The 12,445-nt window shown below is 40.1% G+C and overlaps 1 protein-coding gene across 10 annotated transcripts in view; it reads right to left on the minus strand.

Annotated features, from left to right (window-relative positions):
* The window catches only part of Ube2e2 (ubiquitin-conjugating enzyme E2E 2), a 320,722-nt gene that overhangs the window by 291,316 nt on the left and 16,961 nt on the right, over nt 1-12,445 (minus strand). For 9 of the 10 annotated variants that reach the window (XM_017315958.2, XM_017315960.2, XM_006518012.3 and 6 more), the window contains exon 3: nt 6,616-6,666. The exons of the other annotated variant lie outside the window; for it this stretch is intronic. In XM_017315958.2, the coding sequence (XP_017171447.1) occupies nt 6,616-6,666 (51 nt within the window). The remainder of the gene's footprint in view (nt 1-6,615; nt 6,667-12,445) is intronic. 10 annotated transcript variants of the gene reach the window in all.

The raw sequence follows: 12,445 nt of genomic DNA on the forward strand, positions 1-12,445 counted from the left end.
TGGCCACAAAATCTGAGAAGGATTCCTGAGGTCCCTGGATTATCTTTGTTAACTGACCAGTGGTTTCACCTGCTCGAGAGAGCGCCTTCCAGGCCCTAATAGCCGTGGAAGAAATCTGGGCATAAGCTCCCCAATGGTAGTTTGTCTGATCAGCAGAATAAGCTCCCTGACCCGTTAACAAGTCAAAAGTCCAATCTCTCTGCTCTGGAGTCAAAGCAGCTGCGTTTGCTCGGGCCTGCGCTTGTGCAGCTTCGTGCCAAAGCGCTCTCCATTTCATATATTTGCCCATACTAGGGAGAGCGGCTTTTACAACCGTTTGCCAGTCAGCAGGAGTTAGTGCCATGCCGGCGAGCCTGTCTAACTGCACCAAGGTAAAATTAGCATTGGTTCCGTATTTACGAACCGACTCGGCAATTTCCTTAATTTGTAAGTATTCTACCGGAGCGTGGACACGCCCACCCTCGGCTCCTTCAAAGACCGGAAATGCCTGTTGTATTTTCCTTTGTTCCTCTCTGGGAATGAATGAGTCTGCGCACTGCCTCTCTGCGCACTGCCTCTCTGCGCATTGCTGACGCACTACGCAGGGCGGGGACTCCGCATAGGGCGGACCTTGAAGCCGACTGCCCTGAGGCCAATCAGCAAACTGGCCTTCGCCAGCCGCTTTTGGCTTTTTTCTTGACCAATTAGCTGGCTGGTAATGGGCTGCTTCTTCCTCCCAGTCTGTTTCCTCAGAGGAGGATTCTTCACCTGCTTCAGAGCTACTAAGAGCTGGCTCCCCGAGCCCATCCAGCGATGAGCACAGGCTCCTTTTCCTAGAGACCTCCGCTAATTGATCTTTCTTCTTTTCCCTTTTTCCTCTTTTTCTTCTAATCTCTCTCCAGGTATTCCTACCTAACCTTAACTTTTCCTCGGGTTCAAGACCCTTGGAAAGGCCTGTACGCTTATTTTGTGTACCATATTTTCTCTTTGCTCCTACTCTCTCTCCCCGCTTTACTTCTGATAGCTTGTCCTGAATTTTATCTAGAATCCTCCCTATCTTAACCACTTGATAACATGTGAAAAGGAACAAAAGGGCTCCTAACACCAGAAAAAATTCAAGGCCAAACATATTCCACTTTACTTCTGATAGACTGTCTTGAATTTCCTTAGAAAGTTCAAGATCAGACTTACCTCGTAAAGCTGTACTCACTGGTACTCTCGTTCCCCAGCTGAAAAGTTCTGAATTCATACAGTTGAATCCTTCTTAACAGTCTGCTTTACGGGAACCTTTATTACCGCGACCCGCAGTTCTGGTTCTGGAATGAGGGATCTTCCTTGCGCCAGTCCCGAGTTTTTTCTCGTCCCGGGTTTCGGCACCAATTGTTATTAGACGCGTTCTCACGACCGGCCAGGAAAGACGCAACAGACCAGAATCTTCTGCGGCAAAACTTTATTGCTTACATCTTCAGGAGCAGGAGTGTAAGAAGCAAGAGAGCAAGAAGCAAGAGAGCAAGAAGCAAGAGAGAGAGAAAACGAAACCCCGTCCCTCTTAAGGAGCATTCTCCTTCGCCTCGGACGTGTCACTCCCTGATTGGCTGCAGCCCATCGGCCGAGTTGACGTCACGGGGAAGGCAGAGCACAAGTAGTCATAAGATACCCTTGGCACATGCGCAGATTATTTGTTTACCACTTAGAACACAGCTGTCAGCGCCATCTTGTAACGGCGAATGTGGGCGCGGCTCCCAACAAATATAGTAAAAATGGCTATCCTGCCAAAAGCAATCTACAGATTTAATTCAATCCCCTCAAAATTCCCACTCAATTCTTCACTGAGCTCAAAAGGGCAATTTGCAAATTCATCTAGAATAACAAAAAACCTAGGGTAGGAAAAACTATTCTCAACAATAAAAGAGTCTCTGGTGAAATCACCATGCCTGACCTCAAGCTGTACTACAGAGCAATTGTGATAAAAACTGCATGGTACTGGTACAGCAACAGACAGGTATATCAAGGGAATAGAACACCCAGAAATGAACCCACACACCTATGGTCACTTGACTTTTGACAAGGGAACTAAAACCATCCAGTGGAAAAAAGACAGCATTATCAACAAATGGTGCTGGCACAACTGGCGGTTATCATGTAGAAGAATGAGAATCTATCCATTCTTATCTCCTTGTACAAAGCTCAAGTCTAAGTGGATGAAAGACCGCCACATAAAACCAAAGACACTGAAGCTTATGGAGTGGGGAAAAGCCTCAAGATAAGGGCACAGGGGAAAAATTCCTGAACAGAACACCAATGGCTTGTGCTGTAAGATCAAGAATCAACAAATGGGACCTCATAAAATTGCAAAGCTTCTGTAAGGCAAAAGATACTGTTAATAAGACAAAAAGGCCACCAAAAGATTGGGAAAGTATTTTTACCAATCCTAAATCTTATAGCGGACTAATATCCAATATATACAAAGAGCTCAAGAAGCTGGACTCCAGAAATTCAAATAACCCCATTAAAAAATGGGGTGCAGAGCTAAACAAAGAATTCTCAACTGAGCAATACCAGAGGGCTGAGAAGCACTTGAAAATATGTACAACATCCTTTATCATCAGGGAAATGCAAATCAAAACAAGCCTGAGATTCCACCTCACACCAGTCAGAATGGCTAAGATAAAAAAATTCAGGGGACAGCAGTGGCGAAGATGTGGAGAATGAGGAACACTCCTCCATTGCTGGTGGCACTGCAAGCTTGTACAGCCACTCTGGAAATCAGTCTGAAGTTTCCCCAGAATACTGGACATGGTACTATCAGAAGATCCAGCAATACCTCTCCTGGGCATATACTCAGAAGATGTTCCAACTTGTAATAAGGAAACATGCTCCACTATGTTCATAGAAGATTTATTTATAATAGCCAGAAGCTGGAAAGAACCAAGATGTTCCTCAACAGAGGAATGGATACAGAATATGTGGTACATTTACACAATGGAATACTACTCAGGTATTAAAAACAATGAATTTATGAAATTCTTGGGCAAATGGATGGACCTGGAGGGCATCATCCTGAGTGAGGTAACCCAATCATGAAAGAAGTCACTTGATATGCACTCACTTATAAGTGGATATTAGCCCAGAAACTTAGAATAGCCAATATACAATTTGCAAAACACAAGAAAGTCAAGAAGAAGGAAGATCAAGGAGGGAATAATTCATTCCTCCTTAGAATAGGGAACAAAATACCCCTGGAAGGAGTTACAGAGACAAAGTTTGGAGCTAAAACGAAAGGATCAGAGACTACCCCACCAGGGGATCCATCCCATAATCAGCCACCAAACACAGGCACTATTGCATACGCCAGCAAGATTTTGTTGAAAGGACCCTGCCTGATATAGCTGTCTTGAGTGAGGCTATGCCAGTGCCTGGCAAATACAGAAGTGGATGCTCACAGTCAGCTATTGGAGAGATCATAGGGCCCCCAATAGAGGAGCTAGAGAAAGTACCCAAGGAGCTGAAGGGGTCTGCTACCCTATAGGTGGAACAACAATATGAACTAACCAGTACCCCCAGAGCTCTCGTGTCTCTAGCTGCATATGTAGCAGAAGATGGTCTAGTTGGCCATCATTGGGAAGAGAGGCCCCTTAGTCTTGCAAACTTTATATGCCCCAGTAACGGGTAATGCCAGGGCCAAGAAGTTGGAGTGGCTGGGTAGGGGAGCACAGCGGGAGGCTGGGGGGGGAGGGTATAGGGGACTTTCGGGATAGCATTTGAAATGAAAATGAAGAAAATATCTAATAATAAATTGAAAAAATTAAAAACAACAAAAAAGGAAAATGCACGCATGTAGGCCAGGAAACAGAAAAATGGGAGATCCTAAGGGGAGTGAGAAAATATCTTGAGAGAGAATAAAGAAATCTATCTGGCTGAAAGGAGGAGGGAGAATTTAGGGACGTCAATGGGAGGAGCAGGGATCACAAGGAGAGAAGGACACATCAGAACAAGGTATAATGGCATGCATGGATGAAAATGTCACAATGGAATCTATTAGTTTGTCCACCAACTTAGTAAACAGTGAGAGAGAAACAGAGAAATTCAGAGAACTCTGTAGGAAAGCCCTCATTAACAAATAGTATTAGACAACCCAGAGAAACTGCAATTGAACTCTGATCTTATACCACATACAAATTTTAATTCAAAAGGGATGGATAATTTTTCTATAGCCATAATAACCCCACAGACAGATTCCAGGAGCAGAAACTGTTTTTTCTTAGATATAAAGTTAGTCATTTTGTAATATTTATTCTTTAAACTGTAATTTAGATAGAACTACTAGTAAAGGAGAACTTAATTCAGCTTTGAAAAAAACCACATATTTTACCTTTCTCAAGAACACAACATACAAAAAAAACCGCATACAACATGTACTTCCTACATGAAATAATTTAGTCTGTTAAATTACTTGCAGATGTTCTTTTAACTTTTAAATAACTATTTGAGAGCTCACTGGGAGATCACATGTTCAGCACTGTATTTTATCCTTATTACCAAAAAGATAAACAAGATTTAGGTTCATTCAAAGCCTATAGGGTGGGGTGGAGTGAGCCAATACTCTACAAGACATCATCCTCTGGAAATGGCTCACACAGACAGACAGACAGACAGACAGACAGACAGACAGAGCTGTGTACTGTCTTGTCTCGGAAAATGGGATTCTACCACATCTTAAGTAGAAAGTGACATCCCCACCCACAGCCAGACAGCCATAGATAAAATCTCTCTCCCCTGGGGATCACCGGAACCAGAAGACCCACAGGGCATTCTCTCTCCCTCCTCTGTGAGAGCTGACTACAAAGTGTCCATGGAACCAAAGGACAAGATTTTGTATCTGATCTATAAGAGATAATAAACACAAGAGATTTCTTCAGAAATGAGAGCTGAATTCAGATTTACAGGCAACATTGATTTGCTATATCATTTTAAGTTACTTAATTGGTAGACCTTTTCTTTTAAAGGCAACTACAAAGCCACTGTCAACTCTGGCCAAAAACAGAATGAAGTCAACTATCACCTATTTCTCTTTCTAAAGACACAAGCCACATTTTCAGTGAACTACACTTGGGTAAACTGAGCACAGTAGTACAGGTCTGGGATACAGGTCTGGGATCCCAGGGCTCAGGAGGCTGATGAAGAGCATGGCTTCAAGGCCAGTGGATGCTACATGAGATCCTGTCTCAAAAACAAAAAAAACAAAAAACAAAACAAAAAAAAAAAAACCAGAAACAAAAACCAAACAAACAAACAACACAGTGAGTGGGGTTATATGTCACTGGAGAGAGCTAGCCCAAGTTCTCTTCCAGAGCCACAAAAAGAAATAGAAATGAACAGATTTACTGTGAATCAATCAAACACATGATAATTCAAGCAAATACATATGAAGTTCATACATTTACCAACAAGTTGCTCTTAAAAGGTTACAAATACAATGAAATAGTTTATTTTTTAATAAAAAAGTAACACTATCAAAACAAATGATATCCCAGAAAAAAAAATGGATTTTTAAAACTCTAACTTCCCCCCAAGCCAATCTCAGTCACCTGAGGTCACTGTACACTGCCTGAGTCTCAAGCACAACAGATTTAGACATTAGATGGTTTTTAACTAACACATTCAAGTGTATGGTCTTTTAACATTATCCTTGTAAGTCTGTATATGATACATGATGCTCATATAAGGAAACAAATAGATTCACTGATACAGAGGCCTCATCAGACTTTTCCTTCCTGTACCAAGACAAGTTACCAACAACCCACATATCCATGTGAACATCTGCAAAAGGTTTGTTTTCACAGGAAAATAAGGCCAACAAAATCAGAATTACTCTAAATAAATCTAATGTGGGAAACACTATCATTCCTTTAATCTGCCCTCTTACCTCCAATGTTTGAGACCATCAATTTAAAGCAAGGAAACTCCATGTTGGTCTGGTTCCAACACTAACCTCACACCAAAACAAAAATAAAGGCCTTAAAATAGCCCAGCAGCCACTACCCAATTATCAAGCTGGCCCGAGACCAGCACTGGCAGGAAGTTATTTTCTCTTCTTCCTCCATGTACCTGTGTATTAATCACTTCTGGGCAAATACTTTTATTTCCTCCAGAGAAACACTGACCAGAAAAATGGGGGAAATGCAGTCACAAGAAAATGTTTGGTATTACCACTTCAAACTGCCCATCCTTATTCAGCCACAACCAACAACCAAAGACATAACGTAAAGCATGAAAAAGCCCCAGGAAATTTTGGTGCTTTTGAAAATCAACAAGTGAGTAATTATAGAATGACAAGTATTTAAGCCAGACTTTTGATCTATTACATTAAAGATACCATTTAAAGCTAAGACAATTAGCTCTTCTTGTGAGAGATAATTCTATGCATTGCCCTGTAACCCCAACATATCATGAGGGCATGGCCCCACAGTGGGCAACGCCACTCCAACAGTCATGCTCACTACATGCAGTTTCTGTGAACAGCCAATTACAACCCCGGTCTCCACTTCCTTGAGTCCAAGCCACCACACTGTTTTTGCTCTTTAATCAAATGTACCTTTTACAAAATATACAAATAAATGAAACCGAAGTACTTACCTACAGTTGGGAGGGGGATCCAGCGTGATTTCTGCAAGCTCCTTCTGAATTCTTTAAAATGAAGACAAGGAAAATCAAGTTCAAATGTCTTCACTCTCAACCTGCTTCATCAATACACTGCAGTTTAACAGTAGCATCTCCCACTCATACACATCTACACTATTCCTGGCGGAAGTATGCACAGTAAAAAAGAGGCACTCCAGTGCCTACACAGGGTTACAGGAGGCCACCCTAAATGCCACAATAATGCCACCCATCATTCCATGCGGAGGCAACACTAGGGCTTCGTCAGCCCTCAATATAAGGATTTTGTTTTCTCCAAAACAGAACATTGTTTTTCTCAGTTCGAACTCCTCTTGGAACAGAGTTCTGGGGCAAGATAGCAAATGTCCCCACCCCATCCCATCCCACCCCAAAGCTCTAGCATTACCCTGAGCTCATCAGCCAAGACTCAAGGCTAAATCTTATGTGCACACTTCCTGGCTTTTATTCTATCCACACTTGGTGATCATGCAATGGAAGATAAAGCCAGACTGGAAACGATTCTCCCCTCAGTTTGAGCCAAAATCAAGCAATCATTTTTTTCCATTTTACATATTTTACATGTTTTTTCTTTCTAGATAGGCAAGTAGCTGTACTCACTGCAGGACTTTATAACTGGGGGTTCAGATAATTAAAAAATATTAATAGCACTAACCAAAAGTTTTAGTTTAATTACAAACAGCTGCCATGTTATTTAGAGACCATAAGAATTCTAATAGAGTCATCCCAGTCCTCTAGAGCTCTGGGCCAACTTGGGTGCAAACTCAGAGGTCGATCCCATGGTCCACAGAGGACTCTCCACCGCCCCAGGCACCCTAGCATGCCCAGGATCTTAGGATCACTGGTGAGTGGAACACAACATCTGTTCCAACCAAACTGGGAGTGCCTGGGGCCAACAGGATCCCCACCCAACCAGCGGCTCAGGTTCCTTCCAGTCTGCTCTGATCTACCCTGATTTCCAATTCAGTGGACAGCCCCACGGTCCCCAGAGGAGGTACCACTTCCAGGCGCTCTAACACGCCCAGGATCTTAGAATCCCAGGATCCCAGGAGCTTGGTCACACCAGGATCTCATAGAAAACTTGACTGTCAAGAACTCTGACATACCCAGAATCAGGAATCACAGGATCCAGGAATCACAGGATAACAGAGAAAGCTGGACTCTGAGGAGTTCTTACTCAACCAGGATTATAGGAAGGACAGGCTCCAATCAGATATATTGAGGGAAAGGAGCACTAGAGATAATCAGATGGTGGGAGGCAAGCATAAGAACAGAAGCAACAGAAACCAAGGATACTTGGCATCATCAAAACCCAACTCTCCCAACTTAGCAAATTCTGAATACACCATCACACCAGAAAAGCAAGATATGGTCTATAGTCGCTTCTCATGATGATGACAGAGGTCGTTAAGAAGGACATAAATAACTGGCTTAAAGAAATACAGGAGAACACAGCTAAACAGCTAGAGACCCATAAAGAAGAAACACAAAAGTCCCTTAAAGAGTTAAAGGAAAACATTACCAAACAGTTGAAAGAATTGAACAAAATCATCCAGGATCAAAAAATGGAAGTGGAAACAATAAAGAAATCACAAAGGAAAACAACTCTGGAGATAGAAAACCCAGGAAAGAAGTCAGGAGCCATAGATGCAACCTTCACCAACAGAATACAAAAGATAGAACAGAGAATCTCAGGTGAATAAGATACCATAGAAAACATTGACACAACAATCAAAGAAAATGTGAAATGCAAAAGGATCCTAACCCAATCCAGGAAATCAGGGATACAATGAGAAAACTAAACCTAAGGATAATAGGTATAGACGACAAGGAAGATTTCCAACCTAAAGGGCCAGTAAATATCTTCAACAGAATTATAGAAGAAAACTTCCCCAACCTAAAAAGAGAGATGCCCATGAACATACAAGCCTACAGAACACCAAATCATTTGGAGAAGAAATTCTCCCAACACATAATACTCAAAACACCAAATGCACAAAACAAGGAAAGAGTATTAAAAGCAGTAAGGAAAAAAGGTCAATTAACATATAAAATGCACAAAACAAGGAAAGAGTATTAAAAGCAGTAAGGAAAAAAGGTCAATTAACATATAAAGGCCGACCTATCAGAATTACACCTAACTTCTCCGCAGAGAATATAAAAGTCAGAAGATCCTGGGCAGATGTCATACAGATCCTAAGAGAACACAAATGCCAGCCCAGGCTATTATACCCAGCAAAACTCTCAATTACCATAGATAGAAAAACCAAGGTATTCCATTACAAAACCAAATTTACACAATATCTTTCTACAAATCCACCCTTCAAAGGATAATAAATGGAAAAACCAACAGGAAGAGGGAAACTAAGCTATAGAAAAAGCAAGAACGTAATATTTCAACAAACCTAAAGAAGATAGCTACATGAAAAGAATTCAAACTCTAACAACAAAAATAACAGGAAGAAACAGTGCTTTTCATTAATATCTCTTAATATCAATGGACTCAATTCCCTCCTAAAAAAGACAGAGACTAACAGACTGGTTATATAAACAGGACCCAACATATTGCTGCATACAGGAAACCCACCTCAGGGTCAAAGACAGACAGTACCTCACAGTAAAAGGCTGGAAAACATTTTCCAAATAAATGGTACCAAGAAACAAGATGGAGTAGCCATTCTAATATCAAATGAAATGACTTTCCACATAAAGTTAAGAAAAAAGATAAGGAGGGAAACTTCTTATTTATCAAAGGTAAAATTTACCAAGATGAACTCTCAATTCTGAACATCTATGGTCCAAATGCAAGGGAACACATATCCATTAAAGAAACTTTGCTAAAACTCAAAAAATATATTGCACCTACAAAATAATAGTGGCAGACTTCAACACCTCACTCTGATCAATAGACAGAACCTGAAAACAGAAACTAAACAGAGACACATTGAAACTAACAGAAGTTATGAAACAAATGAATTTAACAGATGTCTATAGAACATTTCACCTTCTTCTCAGCACCTCTTGGTACCTTCTCCAAAACTGACCATATAGTTGGTCACAAAACAGGCCTCAACAGATACAAAAATGTTGAAATTGTCCCATGCATTCTATCAGATCACCATGGACTAAGGCTGATCTTCAATAACAACATTAATAATAGAAAGGCCACGTACACATGAAAGCTGAACAACACTCTACTCAATGATGACTTGGTCAAGGAAGAAATAAAAAAAGAAATTAAGGCCTTTTTTAGAGTTTAATGAAAATGAAGCCACAACATACTCAAAATTATGGGACACAATGAAAGCAGTCCTAAGAGGAAAACTCATAGCTCTGAGTGCCTCCAAAAAGAAACTGGAGAGAGCATTCACTAGCAGCTTGACAGCACACCTAAAAATGCTAGAACAAAAGGAAGCAAATGCACCCAAGAGTAGTAGATGGCAGGAAATAATCAAACTCAGGGCTGAAATCAACCAAGTGAAAACAAAAAGAACTATTCAAAGAATCAACCAAACCAGGAGCTAGTTCTTTGAGAAAATCAACAAGATAGATAAACCCTTAGCCAGGCTAACTAGAGGGCACAGGGACAGTATCCTCATTTTAAAAAATCAGAAATGAAAAGGGAGATATAACAACAGAACCTGAGAAAATTCAAAAAATTATCAGATCCTACTACAAAATCCTATATTCAACACAACTAAAAAGCATGGATGAAATGGATAATTTTCTAGACAGATACCAGGTACAAAGTTAAATCAGGATCAGATTAACAATCTAAACAGTTCCATATCCCCTAAAGAAATAGAAGCAGTCATCAATAGTCTCCCAACCAAAAAGAGTCCAGAACCAGATGGATTTAGTGCAGAGTTCTATCAGACCTTCAAGGAAGAACTAATTCCAATACTCCTCAAATAATTCCACAAAATAGAAACAGAAGGTACTCTACCCAGTTCATTCTATGAAGCCACAATTACTCTGATACCTAAACCACATAAAGACCCAACTAAGAAAGAAAAATTCAGACCTATTTCCCTTATGAATATCGATGCAAAAATACTCAATAAAATTCTCACAAACTGAATCCAAGAACATACCAAAATGATCATCCATCATTATCAAATAGGCTTCATTCCAGGGATGCAAGGATGATTCAATATATGGAAATCCATCAACATAATCCACTATATAAAAAAACTCAGGATGGTTTAATGTACAGAAATACATTAAAGTAATCCACTATATAAACAAACTCAAAGACAAAGACCACATGATGATCTCATTAGATGCTGTCCGAGCATTTGACAAAAATCAACACCCATTCATGATAAAAGTCTTGAAAAGATCAGGAATTGAAGGCCCATACCTAAAGATAATAAAAGCAATATACAGCAAACCAGTAGCCAACATCAAACTAAATGGAAAGAAACCTGAAGCAATCCCACTAAAATCAGGGACTAGACAAGGCTGCCCACTCTCTCCCTACCTATTAAATATAGTAGTTGAAGTCCTAGCCAGAGCAATTCGACAACAAAAGGAGATCAAGGGGATACAAATTGGAAAGGAGGAAGTCAAAATATTTGCAGATGGTATGATAGTATATATAAGTGACCCCAAAAATTCCACCAGAGAACTCCCAATCTTGATAAACTACTTCAGTGAAGTGGCTGGATATAGAATTAACTCTAACAAATCACAAAGGATAAACAGGCTGAGAAAGAAATTAGGGAAACAACAGCCTTCAAAATTGTCACAAATAACATAAAAATACCTTGGTGTGACTCTAAGGAAGTGAAAGATCTATGTGATAAGAACTTAAGTCTCAGAAGAAAGAAATTGAAGAAGATCTCAGAAGATGGGAAGATCTCCCCATGCTCATGGATTGGCAGGATTAATATAGTAAAAATGGTTATCTTGCTAAAAGCAATCTACAGATTCAATGCAATCCCCATCAAAATTTTAAATCAATTCTTCAAAGAGTTAGAAAGGGCAATATGAAAATTCATCTGAAATAACAAAAAAACCCAGGATAGCAAAAACTATTCTAAACAATAAAAGAACCTCTAGTGGAATCACCATCCCTATCCTCAAGATGTAGTACAGAGCAATTGTGATTAAAAATAATAATAAACCCTGCATGGTACTAGTACAGTGACAGACAGGTAGATCAATGGAATAGAATTGAAGACCCAGAAATGAACCCACCCACCTATGGCCACTTTACAAAGGACATAAAACCATCCAATGGAAAAAAGACAGCATTTTCAACAAGTGGTGCTGGCTCAACTGGCCATTATCATATAGAAGAATTTGAATTGTTTCATTCTTATCTCCTTCTACAAAGCTCAAATCTTAAGTGGAGCAAGGAAATCCATATAAAACCAGAGACACTGAAACTTATAGAGGAGAAAGTGGGGAAGAGCCTAGAAAATATGGGTACAGGGGAGATTCCTGAACAGAACAGCAATGGCTTGTGCTGTAATATCAAGAATTAACAAATGGGACCTCATAAAATTGCAAAGCTTCTGTAAGGCAAAGGACACTGTCATTAAGACAAAACGGCAACTAACAGATTGGGAAAAGCTCTTCACCAATCCTAAATCTGATAGGGGGCTAATATATATATAGAGAGAGAACTCAAGAAGTTGGACTCCAGAAAACTTAGTAACCCTATTAAAAAATGGGGTACTGAGCTAAACAAAGAATTCTCAACTGAGGAATACTGAATGGCTGAGAAGCACCTGAAAAAAATGTTCATCATCCTTAATCATCAGGGAAATGCAAATCAAAA

Source organism: Mus musculus, chromosome 14 (genome assembly GCF_000001635.26).
Source record: "Mus musculus strain C57BL/6J chromosome 14, GRCm38.p6 C57BL/6J".
NCBI classification, from domain to species: domain Eukaryota; kingdom Metazoa; phylum Chordata; class Mammalia; order Rodentia; family Muridae; genus Mus; species Mus musculus.